The 25,449-nt window shown below is 36.4% G+C and overlaps 1 protein-coding gene across 1 annotated transcript in view; it reads right to left on the bottom strand.

The window, feature by feature from the left end:
• STK3 (serine/threonine kinase 3) overlaps positions 1 to 25,449 on the bottom strand; it is a 122,116-nt gene that overhangs the window by 17,884 nt on the left and 78,783 nt on the right. The window contains exon 10 of the mRNA XM_050315215.1: positions 21,861 to 22,036. Within this exon, the coding sequence (XP_050171172.1) occupies positions 21,861 to 22,036 (176 nt within the window). The remainder of the gene's footprint in view (positions 1 to 21,860; positions 22,037 to 25,449) is intronic.

Below are 25,449 nucleotides of genomic sequence, written 5' to 3'. Positions count from 1 at the left end.
TCCACATAAACCCCCACAAAACTCCCAAGAGCCAATCAGATATCACTTTTTCAAGTACTAGCCTGAATTTTATGTATTCCTGTAGCTTTGGACTACTTTAATTTTTGAAGACAAATCTAAGGGACTTCACTTGCAAAAATGAAATTGAAGCAGCACATTTACTGTAGTTCTTTTCAGTTTATACACAGGGTATGAATAAAAAGGATGCCAACCCTGGCAGATGGAAGACCACAAAAGTCTCCCTGGTTAAACCAATTTCCATGGACTTTGCCCTGGACTGGTCAGATCCACAGTTTACAATCCACCCCTGCTCCATTCTGAGAGAACCACAGGGGCCTCAGGGTGGGTCAGAGGTGCAGAAGCAATGGATATCATAATGAATTCTGCATCCATTCAGGTTCAATTACTGCGTACAGTGGAGGAAATTTGCTGCCACCATACTACACGAAGTATTTGCAGAGAAAGAAATTCAAACCACCAGTAGAAAAGCAGTCCATTCCCTTTCAGGTATTATTTCTGTTGCTTTAAACCGTTGCTCAGTACTGCAGCTGTCAGTGGAAGTTCACCTTAATAACAGACTGCCCCATTGCCTCTCTAACTACTTTTTTTCTTTCTTAAATCTATGCCATAAAATTGTACATCATATATATTTTATTTCCATTTAAATTCAACACTAGGCATGGGAACATATTTCTATGTTACAGGTACTTTTGCAAAAATCTGTGAGTAGTTTAATTTAAAAGCCATGGACAGCAACCTAAAGCAATTTTTGACCATGCAAAATGTTTTATAAATAGTTCCATGTGTGCTGTTCATCTGGAGTCTCACTAGAGACGAATAACGACCTTGTATTTCATTCTCATTTACTCTGAATTAGGCAAACCTTGTGGTTTTAATTACAAACTTAATACACCTGGCATGGTCTAATTACAGAAAACAAAACATCATTTAAACAAAGAGTGACCTTGAACTTAAGTCTATCAAAATAACAGTTAACTTTAAATTTTCAGTTTTTAACAAACTGCCAAGACATGCAATAGCAATTTTCCAAATGTGATCATATGCCTTTAGAGCAACAGACTTACTGCATTAGGAAACATCTGTACACACCCTTTATGGTTTCCCTCATTATTAATGCAAATCCCTCTTAGATTTCAATAGTGCTATAAACAGTTCTATAGGTAAACACCAAGTTCACACTACTGATATGTTTAATGTGTTAGACTATACTAAATCTAGATTGACAAGCAGCAGCCTGTTGAAGCTGAAGGAAGTTTTAATCAGAAACTTAGTGCTTTTTGTGTGAGTATTGCAACTACAACAAAGGGAATATGAAGCTGCAGCAATGATGACATGCTGCAAAAGAGGCAACAAAGGGCTCTGATACCAGAAATTTAAATAAATATATTAGATATTCTACTACTGGAATGTGGTTACTTACCTGCTTGAAAACTGAGTATGTGCCTAAATTCCTTCTTCAGTAGTGTTGAAGAATTTCAGTGACAGATTGATTTTAGAAGAATGCTTCAACATAATAGTGAATGGTCTTCACATATCTGATACAGTTTTTTTACTCCTATTTGTGACCAAGTAATGCTAAAAAGTAAATTTAATAAAACAACTGGGATTTAAAGTCAAAAGAATGCAATGCCTACACAAAATTCAATAAAACCTAAAATTTCTGTAATATAATGTAAAATGATATGGGACCTGGTTGAATACCTTTTTGACATTGCAAATTCATTTTAATATAGGAATAACTTAAATACACATTCTCCTCAAAAGATTTCTAGTCATTTCCTTGTACTTGTGACTTTGGTCATCATTACAGCCCTAGAGCTTCCCACCCCAGCATGCCAGAACAGCAAATATAAAGTGCATTTGAGGCAAATGATGTCAATAACAGTACTAAGGAAAGACAGGAATTAAAAATCTGAGCATGCTCAGCAAAGATCTACCAAACTACTGGCTAATTCACAAAGAGCTTGCTTTCAAAGATGTACTCTCAGAATACTTGTCCATGTTCCATACTGCCGACCCCAGCGTACCTCTAACACAGAACAGTCCAGTGCACAAGAAGTTGAGAAGCTGGTTATGAGAAACTTTGACAGTGTTTCAGCTTGTATCTGCTGACACAGCCAGTGTTTTGAACATAGATGTCAAGAAAGTCAGTGTGTTCTGCAAGCATACCAAGACTGAATAGGTTGATGCTTGTTGAGAAAAAAAATTCTTCACCCATCAATAGATTAAAGAAATTCATGTGAAAGTATCCTATACACATAAGCAAGTCTATTCAAGGTTATCATGAGTGTTGACAAACATCCATCCCTTAATTTACTTGGTTGTCAAAATTAGAACAACATTGATTGTCTAAAGGAGAAAAGAATCCCAAACTTTTAATACCCAACAGACAGAATTCAATAAATATATTAAAATAAAGAGTAAGAAATTATTTTACAACATAAAAAATATATGTAATAGATGATGATTAAATAATTATAGATGTCACTTATTATTTAAATAAACTGCAACAGCATTCAAACCAAGACTCCACTGCCTGACACATACACAGTCCCAACTGCCCAGAAGGGGCCATGATCTAAATGAGATTTGTCACAGGTAGTACATCATTAGAAAGTGAAGATGAGATATATGGGAGTGAGCAGAATTTACGCTTCATATGAGACCTGATGGCAGGACTCCTAAATCTTATTCCAGCTCTTCTGTGAGCCCATGTGAAATCACACACTTCCTATGTGCCTCTGCCACCATCTCTCCCAATAACAACATTTATTCTTTTTTAATCATTACAAGGCTATAATTAAGAAAGCCCTTGAATAAATATTCAGATCTGAATCCTTCTCATCGTGGTCAGTGGAGCAAAAGGTTTCTGTCACTGCAATTATATTGCTTTAGCTCTACAAGAAAAACCCTGTTCTCACAACACAGGGTATACCAAACACACAAATATGGCACCCACTAACATACCACAGAAATAACGTGCCATAGGTTCAAACAGTGTTTCATTCTCTTCAGATCTGGCATTGCTGTGCTACTTTGAAATTAAAATAGTTCTGTCCATCAAACAATGCCACTGACATAAACATAACCTGGAGCAAATAAGCATATTACATTAGCACAAAGGAATAAAATCAGCACCAGCAGTTAAAAAGGTACTCTGGAGAAAAAGCCTTAAGACTGTGCAGGCAAAATGCTCTATAGGTGAATTTCACAAACTCTGAAATGAGTGGGAAACAATTAAAATGTAGTTCATCCGCAAGTCAAAAGCAGTAAAATAGTTTTTCCTGAAGAAATCAAATAGGAAAATCAAATCAAAATCAAAATCACCATTTCACAAGCACAACACAGGCAAATTAAGAGAATCTTTTTGTTCAATTAAATCTGATAGAAATGAACTGACACTATTTAGTCTCTGAACTGTTCAAAGCACACAGTTAATTACTTTATAGCTAGAATGACAGCACAATATACTTGTCAAAAATATCGTAAGGCAAATCTACAGTGAAAATAAGAACACAACCTTAAAATCAGTGCAAATTCAACTCTATTGTCTTTCTTATTCGGTACTAGAACCAAGAGATAAACTTTAAGTTTCAAAGACTGTTTCCTTAAGTTGACATTCAAATTTACAGTAGTAACTTTAATTAATCTATCTCAATATATCTATAGTACAAGACACTCTCTTCTTTCAGGCCCTTAATACCAGCCCTAAGACATCACAAGCAGAAAATCATCCCCTATAAAAAAGCATTCCTACTGAATTACATGAATGAAAAACACTGACACTGAAGATAATGGCTCTATCCATGTTTTCTGTACTACACAACTATTTTAATAACTCTGGCAGCATCCTTGAGGAAAAATTCCTTGCTATCTGCCAGTGGCTAGCCTCTTCCTTCCATGAGACCAATAATTTATTTACATGGTATCTTAAAACAGTTCACATACAAAACAACAAAGAGATTTTTTGTTTGGTTGGTTTTTAACTTTACACTATTTTGTCTTTGTGTCCAAAAAGAAAGACTGTGAGCTCAAAAACCTTTTTTCTGGGCCTGTCTAGAATCCATCCAATGTGTAGGGAGAGAAAGGAGCTCCTTCAAGTAGATGACACATAGACCAGTTAATCTCCCCTGGCTGTGATCAAAGGGTTTACAAGGATTTTTACACGGGTTTCCTGCCCTGTGGTTACAAAACCAAGGATGATTTATCACAAATCAAAATTAGTGGCCTGATGACAGGTGTCCTATTCCCAGAGAACCAGCTATTCTCACCTGTGAACGCTCATGATTGATGTACAGAATCGACACACAGAGGAACTGATCATGTTCTTGGCAGCTACTGACAACTTGGTTATGCTCCAGAGACCTTGAACATACACGAGAGCCAAGTCTTTATAATAATTTCTGGGGTGGGTATCTATACAGTTACATATATTTTATTTTAGTTGTGCAATATTCTCCCTAAGACAAACATGTAAGGGAAGATTTAATAATCTATAAAACCTGAGTAAGTTATTCCTCCTTGGAGGAGTAAGAATTGTTGAAGATGTTCAAAGAGCTATAACTAGGCACAACATCATAAAATTTTAAACTGAAGATAAAAAAATATGGTTTAGCTTTCAGATCTATAAACTGTGACACAGGCCCCAGAGGAAAGTGATAGAAGTTACCTTTAATTCAGATATGTTAACCTACTCTGGAAAAGGCATTTGGTAGCACATTTACTTTAGTAGGGATATAGAAAAGATCATTTAGTAAGTAATTTTAATATCTTATTTTTCAGACCAACAGTAGGTTGGACAAGAACTACCTTACTAACTAAAAATCATGCAGTAGCACACACAAAAAAAGAAACTGGACCTTTCTGATTTTCATTTGAAGGAGAAAAATAACTTGTACATTCTTTCCCAATAACTTAAACAGTAAGTATTTCCAGATATTGTTTTGGAAAACTCCAAATAGATAAGATCATAAATGGATGATCCTCAAGTACTAGTGTATTCAGGTACATGTCTTTGGAGAAATTTTGCCTGCCCACAAATTAGCAGCAGAAGCAAGTTTTCCTCAAATACAAGGTATTTTTACATAACCTTGTCTATTCACAATTTAGTGGCAGACACAAACTACTCTGGAGATCCTGCAAGGTTTTTCATTTAATTGAAGATAGACTCTTGACTGACTAAGTGGTATTATAAACACAAGTTTGTAAATTACAGCCTAATGATGCAGGCAAGCCAAATTAACACCTTGCTGAATTACAGGTAAAAACCTGGTATTTTCAAGCAAGAGGGATGAGAGGGTCAAAGAATGCCAGTATGAATTCTCAGAGAGGAAAGCTGGAGACAGGAAAATAACTTACAGAAATAAGAAATTTAAGTAGTTGATAAGTACAAATTACTGGCAGGAAAATCTTACATTAGAATTAAGTTTACACATCTTCAGAGTTCATACCAAAAATGGTGATAAATCACAGTTGGCACAGATTATTGTAATACAAATTATTTGATCTAACCATTCATTAACTGATATCAACACAGTGTTTTGGTGAATAGAAAAGTGTAACCAAGAGACCAAACAAAGTAAAACTGTTCATATACTAGCAAGAGGAAACAAAAAACAAGAAAAAATATTTAAAACAAGGTTTGCAAATGCTATCATTAGTCTTATACAGAAAGTGTAAAACAAGTTTTGACTCAATTTTTTACTTATGGAGTTACCAAGTGACTAGGATTTGACACCTATTACAACAGAAACAAGGCAGTGTCTCACAAAAACCCCACTCACCTTCTACCCAATTTCAAGAGTAACCTTCTTTCTATTCTTTCTTTATTTTTTCATACTGCATGGATATCCAAAGAATTTTAGTTTTAACCAAAATACCAACAGCTGCTGAAATAAGAAGAATGTGAATGCTTTCTATAGTCATATTAATATGTAGAAGTACAACTCAATATATTACACCAACTATTTATTTCTACAACTCTGCCTCTCTTGTATGGTTACAATTAGATTGTATTGCCATGGAGAATAACCGCAGTCCTCTAATTTTGATTGCTGCTGAAGTTTTCCCCTTCATCTTTGTCCCAGAATGCCTTACTACTGAACAGAAATCCCAGTTCTTCTAAATGCCCAGATAGGAAATCAAAACCATAAACCTGGCAGTGAAAGAGAACAAGCATTACAGTTTCCAATGTTACCAGAAGACTTGCAGCCTCATGGTGGTTTCGTTATTTTCATTTTCTTGCAATAGCGTGTGAAATTAACAACCCCAAAACTTAACTGAGTGGTTGTTATATAAAGAACCATGCATACAGATGTAGGATTCTTCAAGTAGAAGTTTCTTCTGAATTTATGTTTTCTTGTCTCTTAATTCCTCTTACTTCACTAAACTAGTGGATGTAGAAGTATCCTTCCTGAAATTTGCTCTTTAATTCCCAAAGACCTTTTTCCTTTTTTATAAATAAGAATATACATCACCACCTAAACCAGTTTATTGAGCAGTAACCAGAATGTCTTTGAAATGTGATGCTCTATGCATGTAAACTCAAGGTCATGTTGTGGAGGTTGCATATGTGAGGTACCAACCCATAAATGTGCATCCTTGGTTCTTCACAGACAGAATTCCCAGTAATTTTCAACAGGACTTCACAGAGCGTTCAGAATATACACATGAATGTAATTTCTTGAAGAAGTTCTATTACAAGCTGAACCCATCAGCTGACTGATGAGGAAATGTAAAACCTTGAGGAAAACAGTGACTTTAGAACCACTCAAGCTGAATCATGCACAGAAGCCCTCAGTGATGACACCGTGCTTAAAAAAGGCGCACTGGGACAAATCTGCAAATCTCAGGGATGGACACATTTCTCACATCTCAAAGCACACTTGTGCTCATGTGGTTGCACATGAATCACACCTCTAGCCCTTCTGCAGTAGATTCTGACCTAGCACACTATTACGCTATTTCCTTGTGGGGAAATCATTACACATCCATGCATTTTTACCATCTGTTTAGAAAAAGAAAAAATCTGATGTCTCAGCCCTGGCTGAGTGTGACTTTGGTAAGAACACAGGCAGGGTGATTTCCTGGCTTGATTCACACACTACAGGAACCACATAAAATGCAAACTTACATAGTTTTATCCAACATAAAGAAAGCCTGTATGACTCAAAATATATTTTCCCAGGTACGTGGTAATCACTAGAAAATATTATTTTTAGTAAAAGAATTAAAAAAGTGAACAAGTGAATGTGTAGCCATAAGTTTATACAGATAATCTGCAGGGGGATGTATCGAGAGACTTTAATGTAACATTGAAGTCTCAATAAAATGCTGGTTCATTAGATCAGCCAAAAAACTATTAAGCTCTTGGAAAATTTTGCTGAAGAATACAATGAAAACAGTTCCAGCAACAAGGTGTACTCCTTAAGAATGGCTAAAGCACAACTGCTACTTTTATATCCTTAAAAAAATATTCCAATCAAGGGGAAGGAGACTTCCTGCTCAAAACAGAGAGGATGAGTACAAAGCTGGCCACCACCCACAGAAACTGGTTCACTTGGCTCTGTGAGTTCATACAGTGAACTTCCTAACACTCTTTGATAAAGGTGTTCTATGAGGATCAGGGTAAGATCAGGAGACTTTCAACAATCTAGACTAACACCTAAAGTGTCAGGCAGTCCAAGTCCTGTAACTGTGAGCCTGAAAATCCCAAACTAATGGGTTATGGAGAAGTGGAAGAGATTCTAGAATTAAAATTGCCTTCATGAAGCTATGGAAACTTAGGTCTTTTGACTATCAAAACTTTCTGAGGATTTTACAGCAAAAGACGAGTTTAATGACTGTGACTAGTGGATTAAAGAGGTATCCAAATGGAACCCTGTGGATAAACTAGGCCAAGACCAAAAATTTTTATTCACTTAATAAAAAATATTTTTTCTTATCAGGAAAAACAGGCCCATTGTTTTTGACTGTTCAGGTCCCACAAAACTGGCTTGAGTACCTTTCTGAAGTCTACTTACAGTTCTCCAGTCTCCATTACCCAGTATTATGAGGGTTCTCAGAAAACAGTCAATACGAGTCCGATACTACATATATCAATTCCACAAATGATCCTCTTTTCTGCAGAGCATGAAGATCTCATGCCTCCTTGTTTTTTCACACAAATTACTGCCCAGGTATGTTCTCAGTGTTCTTGGCATACAGAGGCTTAGACTGTTCCTAATACTCAATGGCCAGGGTGGAGAACATGGTAGGGTGGGCCAGGTGGGATCAATTGCTTCAGCTGCAACTCCCATCTGGCGTGTATCCGAACAAAGGGTGTGCCTGCCCAGTGAACTTCACCAGGTGTAAGACTGAAACATTCATGAGTGTAGCTACCTGACGAGCTGCTGCAAAATACCAGCACTACTCTGAGCCGGGTCTGACTTGATTACAGTTCTGAGGACAGCGAGTCACTCCACTCAAAAGCCAAGAAACGCATTCAGGTCACCCTGAAGCCCCTGCACTGCAGAAAAGGCCTTCTTCTGAGAAGTTCCAGAGAAAGCTGACGACTTTAACGAGTAGGAATTCGGAAGCAGTACTTCTGTACATGTGATATGGGGCAATTTGAGGACAGTTCCAAAAGAAGAAATGAGAAAGCAGCTAGACTGATTCTCTGTATCTGGCAAGTGTAAGCAGTTATGTAGAAACTCACTGAAGTGATCTTAACGGTAGGACAGATGGTATTCGTGCTTTAGATCACTGAGGGAGAACCAGACCTGGCGCTCTTTCCAATAAAGCGAGCATCTGCAACGGTGCTTTATCAGTTACAGAGCTGTGGCTGCATGACATAAGTGCTGCATCAGGAAAAGATAGAGAAGTGCTGATACAGGCCATGAAAACTTACTCTTGTGTCGAAGACAGAGATGAACTTCTAGCTACAGAAGATTGCTGAAATGAGTCTTACCAGGTATGGTGGGTTAAGCCTTGCTAACAGCCAAATTCCCACCCAGCTGCTCATTCCTTTGCCTCACTGATGTTGTGCAATGAAGGGCTCTTATGTGTGCATGGAATAAGTGTTGCTTTTCTTCCCCCTTTTTAAACTGATATGAAATCACATTCTGATTCTATGTATAAAACTCTTTGAAAGTATGTTAAGTCAAATACTTGAAAGACATTAGGGAAGAACACCTTACAATTCCTTAAGCAACATTAATTTGACTTTTTTTTTCAAATTACAACATCGTACCAGATTCTTTAATTACACGACTGTGGGTTAAAACTCAGATAAATAATGAGCCCATAATGGGTCAAGCAATCATAAATGCATCGCACTCCTTAACTTCTGACCATTTGATTTCCACAACTGAACATAGTTTTTTAAACCCTTTTTTTGCATTTAATGAGATTAGCTGAGAACCCTTCACAATTATCACTTTTTCCCCACAACCAACAAATTAAAGATCACAGGTGAACACTCTCCTTCATATTTCATTTAATAATCTGCTTGTTAGAGATTGAGGAAGGTTTACAATTTGTGGCTCAAAAAGAACAAGACCAAAATAATGCCAACAGATTTGGGGGGACAAGAAAAAAGCAGCTAGCTAGAGTATTCTATTCTATCACAGCCCCCACTGTAAGGTAGAGGCTCCAGTACCACTGAAACTAAGGTGCTTTTTTGTGGTCCCAACTACTCCTGTGAATCTGAGGAGCAGTTTAAATAAGGTCTTGTCTTGCAATCTATGCTTGACAAAAATGTACTTTCCTTTCAAACATGGACAACACTGCAACCACTCTTCTAACTCTGTAACATGTAAAGTGCACCAAACTGAAAACTGTATTACACTTCTACTAACCAAACATTTCCATTATCATACTATACACTGCTGTCCACCTACTAAGTGACAGTTCTCACAAGAAGCACAGTACACTCCAGATGCCAGGTGAAGTTCAGTGCACTGATTTTCAATTTAAAGCCGTCTAATAGTTTCTTGAATTGTCCATCTGCAAAATCCTCTCTCCTCCATATGTCATAATGGCAACTGCCAGCTGTAGAGGCATTTCAGAAAGCAATTCACTGATTAAAACTGTCAGGTTATTTTTCAATGAATGCATCTCAGCTCTGGAATTAATTTCTCTCTAACCCATGGTCTAACAGCTTATGTTTGCTGACTTCCATAACATAGGATATGGAATTGTGGAAGAAAATTATCATTGTGTTCAGTGACAGGACAGTATGAGGACCACAGGATATGGGTACTATCATTCTTTGGAGGTGTTTTATTTTGGGAAGCTGCAATAAGCTGACAAGATGAACAAAGGAAGAAATTAGTTGAAATCAAGCCAAATTAGTAAACAGATCCACTAGGATTTGGATAATATGTTTTCTAAAGCATCTGTGTTAATTCTAGGGTAGCACAGGTATCTATAAAAATTGTGGGTGCAGGGAACACAGTTTGATGCTGGAAGTGATCCAGCCCTCCACACACACATGACTGCTGAACCTTTGAAACTTAGCAGAGCTTGGTCCTCAGTGAGCTGCTGTTGCCATAGCAACAGCTCTTTAAAACATGGAAAAACAGGTCAGGTAGTTTCAAACTAATCACTGTTTCCAATGTCACTGTTTTCCCCTGTAGTTTTGAATAAGCCCACCTCTGAGATGACCACTGGGCTGTTGCCATAGAGTCATCAGCCAGCAGAGAGAAGAAAACAAGGCTCTTGAGTTTCACAGGCCACAGGGATGCTTAAGTAACATGGAGTTTGGCCTCTCTCCACCTACCACTCTTTTACCCCAAATCCTTCAGAAATTCCCTTCAGAGGCATCAGCTCTTTTCCATCTCTTTTTCTCTGCAAATATTGCTTACTCTGAAAACTCTCTGGGGCTTAAGATTTTTGGTTTTGTTTTTTAAATAAAAAGCCATTGCAAAAATCTGGAGTTAAATCCTGATAACTGCTGGGCGTAAGTCAAAAGTGCATTATTTGGCCATAATTTCATTACTCCAAAAGGCTCTGTGTTACAGTATCATTCAAAACCTTTACACAAGTTAAAACAACCATTGTAAACTAGGTCTTTAAAGCCCATGACAAGGAAGTTAACCAGCTCGAGACGACAACTGGAACAGCTGAGCATGTACACATCAAGTAACTTCTGCCAATTCTTTCTCTGTTCCTCCAACAGTAGTATTAAAGGTGGACTGCACACAGGTGCTCACATCTTGCCCAATCGTAGGTCACAAACAAAATCCCAAAGGACAAGCACTGGGTTTATTTTTTAATTTAATGTCTTCGCTACTGTACCTGAACCTGCCTGAATGCTAGCTTACTCACAATTGTCTCTTTATCTTGCCTCACAGTTGTATTCTAATAGTTAATGGCAACTCTTTGGAAAGACAAAAATAGCAATGAAATTTACAACTTTGCAAAAGCAAAACAAAAAACCCATTCCATCCTACACACACACATCACAAGCACCATGGAAATACCACATTTCTATCTCTCTGAACATTATGAATAACAGCTCTCAACTTAAGGTGATTATCCACCTCTGTAGAGTACACATTCTTCTTGTGTGTGGTTGGCATTTAGAACATGTAACTATAATTAATGGCAGTCTTAAAGTAACCCAAGTGTTTGCACTTGAAGCACAACCTTAAAAAAAAATAAGCACTTTCTCCAGGTTCCAGTGAGAACAATGCCAAAGGAGTTCCCAGTAAAAAAGCCTCCTCTTCCATTCACACATTTCTTCAATGAATTCCGTGTGCCAAAATGCATGATCTTCAAAGAGAATACAACAAAATAAAACAGATAGTCATTTTGGGACAGCTTACTTTTACTAAGAGAACTTTGCATCTAGATAACTTTTTGGTGTAATATGAAAGTTTGATCTGTGTCTTGGTTGTACACTTTTTCCTCTATTCTTACTTGAAAGAATAATATTCAAATATAAAAAAACGACATATACTGGGCTGTAGTGACACCATGAGGGAAAAAAATTCAAACATGTTTTTAGGAAGTTCCACCTAATTCACATGTACAAACACTACAGCATTCTCACACAGCATCATGCACCCAAAGTAGCACAGTTTGCTAAGTTCCTGTTTCTCAGCTGCAGACCTAACCTTGCCCATGACCCTTGTCTGTGCAGTGCAAAGTAAAGTAAGTTAAAATCTTCAAAATTATTTAAGTTAACTTGTTTTAGCTCTCACTATGCCACACTAAAAATTGTCATGCAAATGCAGTCAGGGTTCTCAGCTTCTTCAAAGATATAATTTTACTGTACCTTTAGAGCTTTGCTATTGAGCAATTTTGTCCTGGAACATCTTATTTATGTTAAGAAACTGAATTTTCTGAGAAATATTCTTATATCTGTACAACCTCTAATATCAAATGTAAATGTCAGTAATACCATAATCATTAAGCAGATGCTAGAGAAGTGTTAATTCTTCAAGTGTTTCCTTCTTGGTAATTAGATGCACTTGTTCTAAACTAAGGAATGATGAGAGAAACAGTCTAAGTCTGAGAAATTTCTAACCCTAAATCTAAATGCAGTTCTACATTTAGACACAATTGAAAGCGTGTCTTTAATGGTCTGCGCAGCAAAACTTAACACTGACATCAGTTTTGCCACTGACCTTAACAAGTATGAGATTAAGTCTTCTATAAAGTGTTTGCCAAAAGCTGCAGCTTTATGTACTGGGCTTTATTTTTAAATATAGCAAATATAAAAGAGGTATAAAAGCTTGTCAAATTGATTTTTGGGGGGGTTTTGTGTGTGTCTGCCCTCCACATCCTGGGTGATTTTACATGGTTTTTTTACCTTTTTAGGTACTAGTGCTGTCTGTGAGGCACATATAACAACAAAAACAAATGAAAAAACACAAGTCTACAAACAGTCAGATTGCAGATTTACACTGCACACATCTTACCTTTTTCATCAAAAATCAAATGACTATTGCATAGCAATGCTACAACTCCCAATAAACAAAAGTAAATGTGGGTTATAAGGCATTCACAGTCAGACTTCTGATGTAAAAGAATGACATTTGGATAATTTCCATGCATACAATTCATACACTACTATAATACAAGTAAATGGGAGTAATAAGTGTACTCTTATAGAAACACAGATTCTGCTTTCATGTTTCATAGGAGTTCCCCTTTATGTCTGAATTATGCTAGTTATAACAAAATAAAATTTACATGTAAATCATAATTTTCTGGGCAATCCCTGGTTTTAATATATGTTTACTAAGTTCAATCTAATCAGATATCTGAAGATATTTATTCCAAATAGCAAAGAACTTCAGGTGTTAAGAGCCCTCTATTTGAAGTCCATGCCTGAATGCAGAAGTCTCTTTCTTCCCATTCTACAAGATATTTGGAAACAAAAGCCAGACAGATTTTTTTCCATTCTTCATAAAGCTCAATAGTATTGTCAGCCATTTAATTTCCAGTGTTTTGTTCATGAAATATTGTTAACATCTACGCTTAATATATAGTTGACACATGGTACTCACTGGCTGACAATCAAAACACGAGGTACAGAAATCTAATACAAGCTTTGCGATTATTCAGAGCCACACAGACACTAAACTCATCCAAATTATTTTTTCTGTTAAATTGCTAGAATCCTATCTGACACTTGAGTCCAATAAAAAAAAGGGGGTGATAAAAGTCCAATAAAAAAAGGGTGTAAAAGAATCCTAAACTGAAAAAAACATCCCATGTTCTTTACCAAACCACAAGATGAGGAAATCCTGCTTGAAACTAAGAAGATACAAAAATTAACTTAAACCAATCTTGAAAAATTCCATTCGCCCACTCTCCTCAGGCAAGTTTTATTTTTACTCCTTTTCATTAGCATTAATCATCACAGCAAAGAGTGGGAGAGCAGATTTTCCTGGTGGTAGATTTGCATGATATTTTCATAGAGATGATTTCAAAGAATTTTGCTGAAACCCTGAAGTGGAACACGCACCCCTTGGTGTGAGCACTCAGTGTGGGGGTCAGACATTACACACAAAGGTGTGGTACACTGTCTTGACATAACAGTGATTCATGGAACATGGAAACTCTTCGGATTAAATATCCCCCCTCTTTTTTTTTTTTTTTTTCTTTTCTTTTTTTGGTAAGAGAAAACAGAAAAGAGACCTGAAACTGAATTGGTTTGAGGGAAAAAAAAGGAACATCTAAAACTTGTCCAGCCACAACTGCTTTTTTCCAAGTGTTTCAAAGCTCTTTCTAGGCTATACACATTACTGAGCTATTACACAATGATCCTAAGGAGGTATATTAGTACAGACAACTGGTTACTAAGGTAACAAGATGCTGCTTTAAACCAGTAGGACTATGCCAGCTCATCAGCTTCACTCCTTTCTTCCCTTTGTTCTCCTTAAACTATGCACAATTACAGACTTGTTTAAGTGAATATATACACTAGAGCTATGCTTCAGTCTTCTCCCTTCGAGCTAATGAGGAAAAAAAAGAAGGGCATTAGGTGATGCAAGCATTTAAATTCTTTGGTGTGAAGAAGTTTGATTCTTAACTCTACACTTAGAAAGTTCACTGAAAAATAAGTTTCAAAGTGTTTTCTCACTAGAAACTATTTTATAATTTAAAAACATATTGCATATTGAAACTATTTGATGTGATAGAAAAAAATGGCAGGGATATTTTAAACTTTTGGGAGACAAAATATGGTTAAGTTCTACTGACTAAATCTTGGCTGGAATTTTCCAGAGGCAGACTCATGTTTGGAAATAATAGTTGACTGCTAATTGTGAAAACTGTCAAGGTTACCCAAGGTCTAGCTCCTCCAAAATATCAATGCTCCTAATAAACAAATTTAGTATGTCACTATTTCTGAGAGCTCGATGATTTTTAAGACCTAATTGTTCTCAACATCTCTTATGATTACAAACATCAGGCATCAGCAGCAGCTTAAAAGGCCATAGAAAATAAGGCCATCGGAAACATTTACAGAAGGTCACCTACAACAATCCTCTGCTCCAAGTGGGATTAAATCCATCAAAACAGTTCCTTATGTGTTTATCTAACCAGGTCTTCAACACTTACAATACTGGCAACTTCTGTGACCCTCTGAGGCAATCTGCTGTTTATGTTGTTATCCATTCCTCTTACTATCTCACTTCAAATAAATTGTTGCAATTCAAGCCCGAGTTCTTGCCTTGTCTTCAGAGTATGTCAATAAGTAAAAACCTTTAATTCTGTTTTTAACATGTAAAAATGCAAAAATCTTTTTGGTCTAGAAAGGTGTTTTCTGTACTCTTTTAAGATACAAAAATTCATGTGACCTTTGCCACGATTCACCTTCCAAAACTGCCGAAGTACAGCAGTGGCACTTTGGCATGAATGACTCAGTGATCAAAGAAACAGCTTTAAAATAGTTCTACAATTTAAGATAAACAGAAAGGATTGATTCTCTTTACAGTCTAAAAAATGACTTATTTACTCATACAGTAACAAAAAAGAGGACATATCCAGAGAGAAAGGATCCTATATTCAATTCCAGTTGAAGAAACACTCTGCTCAGGTATTGTATTCCCTCACTCTCAGTACAAAAATGAATTCGCCTTTTGTGATCAGAATGTATAAACAAGATTTAGTTAAATCAGTCAGTACTTGACTTTTACAGGTTAAAAAAAAAAAAAGTGTAATAGGTCTTTTCTCTTTGCGTGGTGAGGAGTTGGGGGGAAAAGCCCAGCAACCAGTACTACACTTTTACTTTACGTATCAGGCTGCAGCAACCTTCCCTACTGCCTGCCTGAACAGCTGCATGATAAGAATAACAAACCATGGCCACAACCTGCAAACCATCCACTGTGGACTCCTAATACGAATATCTCTCCCACTGAATTATCAACACACCTTTTATTTAAAAAAAAAAAAAAAAAACAAACAACAACAAAAAACCAAAACAAACTCAACACACAAGAAATTCTGTAACAGCCACCTATTATGAAAGGTACAGAAAATCTCCACTGCTGAGGTTCACACTGTCCTCAAAAAATGACCTAGATAGAACATATTATACTCATTATATACAGTCTTTCCCCTTTTAGCTCTGTTGGAACCGAAATGAATGAAATTCTGCATGGAAACTGTCAACACCAATAATACATGTGCTTATCTCACATCCATACGGCCTAGGCAAACCCAGAAACCTAAGTTTTTGTGTTTGCTTAGTTAAGAACACGTTTTTCTGGCAGCATCTGGAAATGCTTCATGATATTCAAGCAACTAATTAAAAACAAAGAAAAATGAAACTATGTTAATATTTCATTTAAACTTTTTAAATTACTTAGAAGAGAAGCAGAAACGATTGAAAATAGATGAAATACGTTCATTCCCATTAATTAAAAGAAGACTGGTCCAAGCAAACTCACCCGCTGCTTAAATAAAATTGGAATAAACCCAGCCAAGGTTTTGGACCCAGACATATTTCCAGTGAAGCTAACTCAGCCTAGCTTTATTACTGCAGTTTTAATTAAATTCTAGATGGTCTTCAGTCATTTTGTGGTATTTATTTTTTTACCGAATTGTCACATTATACATTTATAAATGTTAACCGAAATGCTGCATATCTGCAATACTATTATTTCACAATTGTTATATTCTTATGTATTCGTTCCTTTTGAAACCCAGGGAAATATTCTGTCTAGGGTAACAGATGGCTTTGTAGTTTTTTGTTGCTATTCCAGAATCTTTAAGTCACCCAAAATGCATCTACTTAAACATGATACTGCAGTTATTGCAAAACATGATCTACATGTTCACTGTTTAATATTTAACAATCTGGATACCATTCCTGTTTTGAAATAATTCTGCTAGAGGCAGAAATCATTACCCTAGCATTGCTATAATAAATAGATTTGCCTTTTTACATTTTATCATTTCATAGCAAAAAGTACATGACTCATTTAAAATTAAATAATGTATACAACCAGTGCAAATGAAGTTTAGCAACTCATTCCGACTCATGTTAATGCACAGGTTATCATCAATTAGCTATCACATCACTGTAGCTTATGTAAATCCTTTATTAACATCATGTCCCACAGTGACATACATTACTAAGGGGCAGAAGGACTTACAGAGTAATTTTACATCTTAATGAGATCTAAAATGTCACGATACAGCAAAAATGTAAGCAGCAGGTTATTTGACAGCACACAGACACCAATCTAGAAGCTAAGATTTATCCGGGTATCCCCATATAATAAAAATGTTGAGCACTTCTTGCTTATTAAAAGTGCACCTTTTTTGGTGAAAATTAATTTTTATAATGCCCATAAATTTGTGATAAATGCATCACAATGTATCACAAAATCTTCAGCTGTGAAAGACTATAAAAAATTTGAGCAAGCTGTTTGAACACCACCTTGCTCTCTCCAGCACGTACTTATCTAATGTGAAACATTCCCCGTAGAAAGAACAAAGCCATCACAACAGTAACACAGTCAAATGAATACATAATATCTATAAAAAACAACTCTTCTTTAAAGGACTGGTCAGTCAGATGGGCAAAACAAACACATCATTTGTTCTAATTCACCACTCTGATCCAAACTGCTGACTTCTTAGCTACGACTAAAAGTTGGCCCACTACAGAGTTAAGCCTCATTATGAAAAGCTGATTATACCATCCATCTTTAACACTTCTGGGAATCTCATACCCATACACTACAGAGCTCTACTGCATTTTTACTTATTCAGTGACATTGTGCCACTTTTATTCACACTGAGTAGAATCGCGTTCATTACATTTACTGGCATCGAGGTTTGCTGTGAATGAAACACCAGTTAACCCCAAGTAAAACTGACAGAATTAGGACTGAAACACTGCCTTAATTTTTCCATCTGCTGCAATAAGTAAAATCTGTAAGAGAATTGCCTAGAGACTGATAGAATTAATTGAAAACAAAAATTCACAATGATCCTTGAATGTGAAATACACTGTAACAATTATAAAAGCTGAAGTTTTAATAAATACTAATCTGGATTTTTTGAAAAAGGTATATATCAAATCAGAGCTTCAACACTCCATTTGAAAGGCTGATGTGGAAAAAAGACCCCAAAATATTTAAAAGTATTTCCCCAGAAACACATTTCCCTAAGATTCACTAATATCAAAGATCCATACTTTTGGTTTTGAAAATTTATCATGAGATGTCAGAACCAGACAACAAAATAACTGAAAACAAAGATTAAAACCAGCAACTCTATATATAGTCACAGAAAAGACACCATTCCGAAGTGTTTGGGTTGAATGCTTTTGTTTGTTTGGTGGTGGTTTCTTTTTAGAAAGAAAGAAGAAATTTAGTATAAAAACTCCAAACACTTCTTATGCATAAAAAACGGCACCTTTAAGCCCTAAAGCATGCACAACAGGGTAAATTTAGAATAATGTAATATTCAAGGTGAGTATACAATATCAGAATTAAGTCTAGTTAAAAGTTATTTGCAATATACCTGATGCAATACAACATAAAACTTGAGGATCTGTGGCAGCAATTTTTTCTTATCGATTCATGAAACATGCCATCAAAAACCAGCACAGGCTGACCCACAGGACCAACAGTCCGAGATGGATCTCAAATTCCCATACGGCATCAGTGAAAAAGAAATAAGATCAGCTTTTGAACTGCAAAACAGATGTACTTCAACAGTGAAAAAACAAAGCATAAATATGTACTTAAAAAACAAAAAATGCTGCTAAAATTACTTTTCGTTTAAGGCTCAGATTGCTGACTAAAGCATCTTATTTTCTTGAGAAAGTCTTCTAGCTCTATTTTCATTGGCAAGGAGTTTTTAAAACATTTACGTCAGAGCAGAAAACTATGCTCACACAACAACTTTCAAACCAGATCTTGCGCTAAATTAATTTACATTATTTTATATATTCATTTATCCACATTATGAGAAAAGTTTATCGTATCATTTATTTACATTATCTAAAAACATCAGCAAGTGTGTAAGACTGCTAAATCTGCATTACATGTATTTGCACATTTAAACAAATAAAATAACTATATTTTATCAAATAGTAACTGTTTTATCAAACAGTAAGATAGACTAAGAATAGGATAAAATATCACTGTGACCTAAAGCAAATATGCCACTTGGACACAAGAATTAGCTTCCAATTCTGCAGGTTTCACCCCATAACACACAAAAAAAGCAAACTGATTAGTTGCAGGGATTTATAAAGCTGGGATTTTCTTCCCTTTCCCTTCTCTCTCCCACCTCAATGGCATTTCTGCTTCTCTAGATACATCCACTTTTACATCTTTCAATCAATACACCTGAATATCTCTTCTTAGCATGGCACCGTCATTCACTGGCTCACAAGTGAAGTGCTCACTGGCTGCCAGCATTGTTATGATGTGTTTGGCTTACAAGGGTATGAAAGAATAACAGTATCATTCAACAAAGGAGTTTGGCAAACTGATTTACAGAGCATCCCATCTCTTCTACACAGAAAGTTGGAGTACTATTGGAATATACTAGCATTAAGTTGCATTTTGATAATTTATATTTAGTTCTAGCATATCAATTCCTTCTTTAAATAAAATTATGACTGTCATCATTTACTGCTAGGATCCCTTTTTAGATCCCACTAAGGCTAATTCCAAACGAAACAGAATGGAATTATTTAATACAAAAAGTCTCCATTATTTATTCCTTTCATGAATCATTTAAAGACTTTATGTCAGCAACTGAAAACATTCATGTTGATCTCACAAAGAGCAGACAATATATAATGCATGCTGCCCACTGATTTATCCTTTCAGAAAGTCTCTTGCAGGCCACTTGCCAATACTGTCACTTGCTGTCTAAAACATAAATAGAAGTGCTTCTAGAATATACATATATAAATAAAAACTAATTGCCTGTGGTTCAAATCAGCAGGCTGTGAAAACCCACATCCCGTGTGATATCACCTGGTACCGGATAGATTCAGAGAAATGTATTTTTGAGTGGACTGCTCTGAAGCAGTACATCCACTGCTGAAGAGTCTTCCTAGACTCTTTCTTAGGCTGCATTATCTATGGAAGTATTTGGCTTTCATCATATTTAAAACAAAATACCATCCAACACATACACACACGAACATTGTCCATCCAAATAGCAATTCAATTTTTTAAAAATCCTATTTGGTTTTCAATCAGAATAATTTTGTACCAAAAAGCCTTACAACACTGCCTTTTCAGGAGGCCAAGGATTAACTACACATCACATAACTTCCATGAGACACTGGAATAGGTTGCCCAGACAAGTTGTGGCTGCCCCTTCATCAGAAGTTTTCAAGGTTACAGCTTTGAGCAACTAGTGCATGATGTCCCTGCCCACAGCAGGAAAGCTGGACTAGACAACCTCTAAAGGACCCTTTCAACCCAAACCATTCTAGGATTCTGAAGCCTATGAGTGGTTAGTCTAAGTCTATCAGTAGCAAGGTTTGCCTAGAGAGAGTAGTTAAGTGTAAGGTAAGAACTCCTCAGGTTTGATTCTAGGACAAATTCATATTTCAAGAAGGCAACTTCATATGTAAAAGCAATGTCAACAAGTTCCACATAATTATCCACGTGTGAAATATTCATGAACAAGCACTTACAGAATCTGCATCTTAGCATTTACAAAGAGAATCATTTTTGCCTGCATTTCTTCACATGTACTGGAAAAGATAGGATGAATTTTAAGTTGTTCTAAAGGTAATTTTTTTTGGCACTGTAATAACCCCACTGAAATAATGGCCAGTTATTTTCCAATGAATAGTGCAACTCTTTTGTAAGTCAATTATCAGGGAAAGCCTAAAAAAACTCCACCCAAAACAAAATTCAACTAAATGAAAAACTCTCCAGCAGCAACAGCTTGTACTGTGCTATTTAACTGGCTTTACTCCAGTAGTTTAAACTTAAGAGTCAGCTTTAAGTAGAAATGAAGTAAGTGAAAACTGGGAAGAAAATTCCACACCTACAGCTGTCACCTAAAATTAAACACATTTCTCTCCAAGTCCCAAGTGTGCTTTTGAAAAGGTGTCATGTGATCATATTTAGCTACTGCACTGTAATTAAGAACTTTTCATCCACAATGGATAAACTAAATTCTTTCACTGAAACATGCTAAAAAATTAACAAAAGTGAAAACCAGATGTAATTACCTACAAGTCTCCAATCAGTAACTATTTCATTTCAAGTGCAACTTATAACTCAAACATTTTCTTTTGCCCCTGTTACAATGTGCAACATAGACAAAGAGAAATAAGCTACACATATTTTGGAGGAGGAAAAACCCCACCCTAAAATAGACAGACTGGCGTTAGATAGAATAATTCTGTGTAGAGAGATGTGTGCTATTGGAATAGTACCAAGAAGATGACTTGTGCAAAACAGTAGGTGATCTTAAACATCTCCAAGGAGATTGATTAAATGGCTCCAACCCAGTCTAAAATGCTTATCATTTTACTGAGTTATGCAGCAAACATGACAGCAATATTCCATGTCTGTGGCAATTTTGGTTTTTTTCAAACAACTGAGTCAATTTTAAAAGTTCTTATAGCACGTAAATTTTAAGGAACCAAAAACACTTTAACAAAAAAGAGTAGTTACAAAGTAGTATAATGTCACATGCCATTCCCCATTAAAAGACATCCTGGGTTAATTAAATGTACTTATCTCAACAATCCCGAGGAGGCATTAAGATTAGATAATGGGACAGTATTCTGGAAAGTTTACTTATATTGTTACTTGTATTAACATAGTTACAGAAAGAGATTAAATATTTCTGGCATAAGTAAAATAAAGAGCATGCAAGAAATTAAACAATAAAAATGTACTTACGAAATCAAAGTCTCCATCTTGGGGGACCTTCCAGTTATCAGGGAAAACGTTTTTGGATATGTGGTAAGGTTCATGCATGTTCTGATTACAGTTTTCAGGGCTTTTATTCTTGGAATCTTGTTTATCAAAGTAGTCCATGAAAGAAGGTCTTTGAACTTGCGGTGAAGTAGCATTTCCTTAGTTGAAAGAAAGAGTAAAAACCATTTAAAGATTTAATGCATTATAAAATAGGCTTCACTTATTAATTTTCTTGGATTTTGTAGCAACTAATACAGTCATCTGTATGTGATGCAAGCCTCTGTTTGTCCCCTGAGGATCTTTGGCATAAAAGCTCATAGCCGAAGAATGATATTTTTGTAGCAAGATACAACGTGGAGAAACGTTCAAGACATTTCAGAGTTGCACACACAAATAATATTAGAAGTTACTTCATGCAATATCTATTTGTTGTTATAGAGACTGAATAACACAAGGTGCTAAGCATCCCTTTGGGTGCAGAACGCCCCTACCTTCAAGGCCTAGTCCACAGGCACTTTAAGGAAAGGAACAGAGTTTCACCGAAGGTGTGATTTAAAAATTATTTAGAAAAAGAACTTCAAAAAACAACCCCACAAATCATGTCTAGATGCTGCTTAATTAAATTCATTGCCAATGAAGGTTCTCGGCAAATTATGGGGTCATACTCTACAGATGGTTGCAAAGCACCCTGTCTCCATGGTGTGGAAACCCTGGGGGATTTTCATCACCATCCACGTAACTACAAAGGCTTTACAGAGCAGACTAAGATCAGCATGAACTCCTGTTCTATTATTCTTTTCATGAAATTAAAAGTAAAAAAAAAAAATTATCTTCCATCGTAAATGACTGAAATTTGTTTCCATTTGTGAGATTTCATAGCAAATGAATTACTAAATAGCCCAATAAATAACCATAATTGTCCCCTCACAGACCATATTCTGCATAGCATTGACACATGAAAAGTGTATCAATGCTTACAGCTTACATTGACTTGCTTACAGCATAACACATTCTACATAGAGAAATACGAAATATATTTTCACAAATAAAATATTAAACAGGATGAAAGATATAAATAACTATGGTAGGGGGAAAAATCTAACACCAAAAACCAGACAAAACTATACTTTTAAATTATAAGCATAATAAAATAATAGAATTTTTTATTTGATCTACTTGTTATAACAAGTGAAAAGGTGAACCACTAGAAATATCTTTTGAGTTTTTGTTTAACACGATCACTAGAACTTGCTAATCCCCTTATCTGGCTTTACACTTGTTTTTATTCATTCATTAAGTGAGGTTTTCCCCCCCCTTCCACCTCATTTCATCCTCTCTTCCCAGTCTCTTTGTCTAATGATTTTTTCATTCCAATTCTGCTGCATGACTTTCTTTTCATTAATGTTTATTTTTGTACTGCCATCGTTTCACAGAATCATCAAGGTTGCAACAGACCTTCAAGATCATCTAGTCCAACTGCTGACCAAGCACCATCATAATAAACATAAAATCATATCCCCAAGTGTCACATATAGACACCTCTTAAACACTCCCAGATATGGTGACTCCACCACCTCCCTGGGTGGCTTATTCCAATGCCTAATCACTCTTTCAGTAAAAAAAAAAAAAAAATCCTAATATCTAATCTGAATCTGGTCTGGTGCAATTTGAGGCCGTTTCCTCTCGTTCCTTCACTTGAGATATGGTAGAAGAGACCGACCTCCACCTGGCTAAAACTTCCTTTCCAGTAGTTGTAGAGAGTAATAAGGTCACCCCGAGCCTCCTTTTCTCCAGGCAAAACACTCCCAGCTCCCTCAGATGCTCCTCATAGAACTTGTACTCCAGAACCTTCCCCAGCTCTGTTGCCCTTCTCTGGACTCACTCCAGCACCTCAATATCCTTCCTGTAGTGATGGTCTCAGAACTGGACAGAGGACTTGAGGTGCAGCCTCACCAGTGTCAGAAACAGGGGGACAATCACTGTCCTGGTCCTCCTGGTGACACTATTCTTAACAGAGGCAAAGATTTCATCTTTACTGCTTCTTTTCTTTTGTTTTTTCCCATAGTTTTCTGTTCTAGTAGGATTTCTTCTGGCTTGTTTTAATGAGTTCTTCCACTGCCTCACTCTAGGCCTTACTGCATTTGATTCCAGCTGCTTTTCTTCAACCACACCACAGTTCCTTCATTCAATCTGCCATGTTTCCATACACACCTTCTCCTCTGCACATTTTTAGCTAATTTTTCTCTCAGTTTTTGCCATGTTCTTTTTAAAAATATTGTTTCTAATCCCAGTTCATAGTTATCACTACTCACTCTCTTTTAATTAGTAACAACCATGCCCGTAACAATTCAGTGAACTAAACTTCAAGTTGAATTTAACAGACCAGATAGAAGATGCTGCTTCTTCAGAATCTCCCAAGTTTACCCTCATGGAATGCAAGATCACCTGAAGGAGGTTTCTTGACCTCTTGAGTCTGGGACTGAGGAAGGGATGAGAAGTAAGCAGCAGGAATGCCAAGTAACTATAGAAATAGGTTCTAAAGGGTAAAAATCATAGAGTCATAGAATGGTTTGGGTTGAAGGGTGCCTTTAGAAACCATCTAATTCCAACCTCCCTGTCATGGGCAGGGACACCTTCTGCTAGAACAGGTGCTTAAAGTCCAATCCAAACCAGCCCTAAACACTTCCAGGGCTGGGGCATCCACAGCTTCTCTGGGCAATCTGTTCCAGCATCGCACCACCCCCATAACAAAAAATTTCTTCCCAATATCTAATCTAAATCTGCCCTCTTTCAGTTTAAAGCCATCACTCTCACTAGAGACCATTGTCAAATGCTCCTCTCCAGCTCTCTTGTAGGCTCCTTTTAGGTACTGCAAGGTGCTGTAAGATCTCTCCAGAGCATTCTCTTCTCCAGGCTGAACCACCCCAAGTCTCTCAGCCAGTTTTCATATCAGAGGTGCTCCATCACTCCAATCATTTTCATGGTCCTCCCCTGGACTCGCTCCAATAAGAACATACCTGTCTTTTTTGGGGGGCCCCAGGGTTGAGGTCTCCTGAGAGCTCAGTAGAGGGTAAGAAAAGTGGAAAAATCTAAACGTTAGAAAAGCACACATTTAGAAAACAGATCCAAGAGAAAGTAGTAGTATGAAGGAGGTGGAATTAAAAACAGAAATACAATGCATTTTCTTACTACAAACTTTTCATTACTGCCCAAACCCCCTGAAACTATTTTTACCAAAAAGATAGCCTTTCACAATCAATTTTTTTCTCCTGCTGAGATGGTTGTACTTACATTCCATCCCTGAGACATACTTATAAACAAAAAGATTACCAGTGTCTCAGTTCAAAACTCCAAGTACCAAAATATTGGCACGTTACAGGTAAGACAGTCTCCCTCCTCTCCTGTAACAAAAAACACTAAAGATTTTCCAAGCACTGCTCTTATGATTTAAAACTATTTTTGAATATCTCCCTTAGACAAGTAATAGAAGACTGCCTGCATCCATAAAACGAACTAACCCCTACAAATTCCTTCCTATCAAATGCATATTACGGAAAGTGAATCAACAGGA

Source organism: Myiozetetes cayanensis, unplaced genomic scaffold (genome assembly GCF_022539395.1).
Source record: "Myiozetetes cayanensis isolate MyiCay16 unplaced genomic scaffold, myiCay2020 scf1, whole genome shotgun sequence".
NCBI classification, from domain to species: Eukaryota; Metazoa; Chordata; class Aves; order Passeriformes; family Tyrannidae; genus Myiozetetes; species Myiozetetes cayanensis.
Note: the sequence above shows the minus strand (reverse complement) of the source record. Positions and strands in the feature narration are given on the sequence as shown.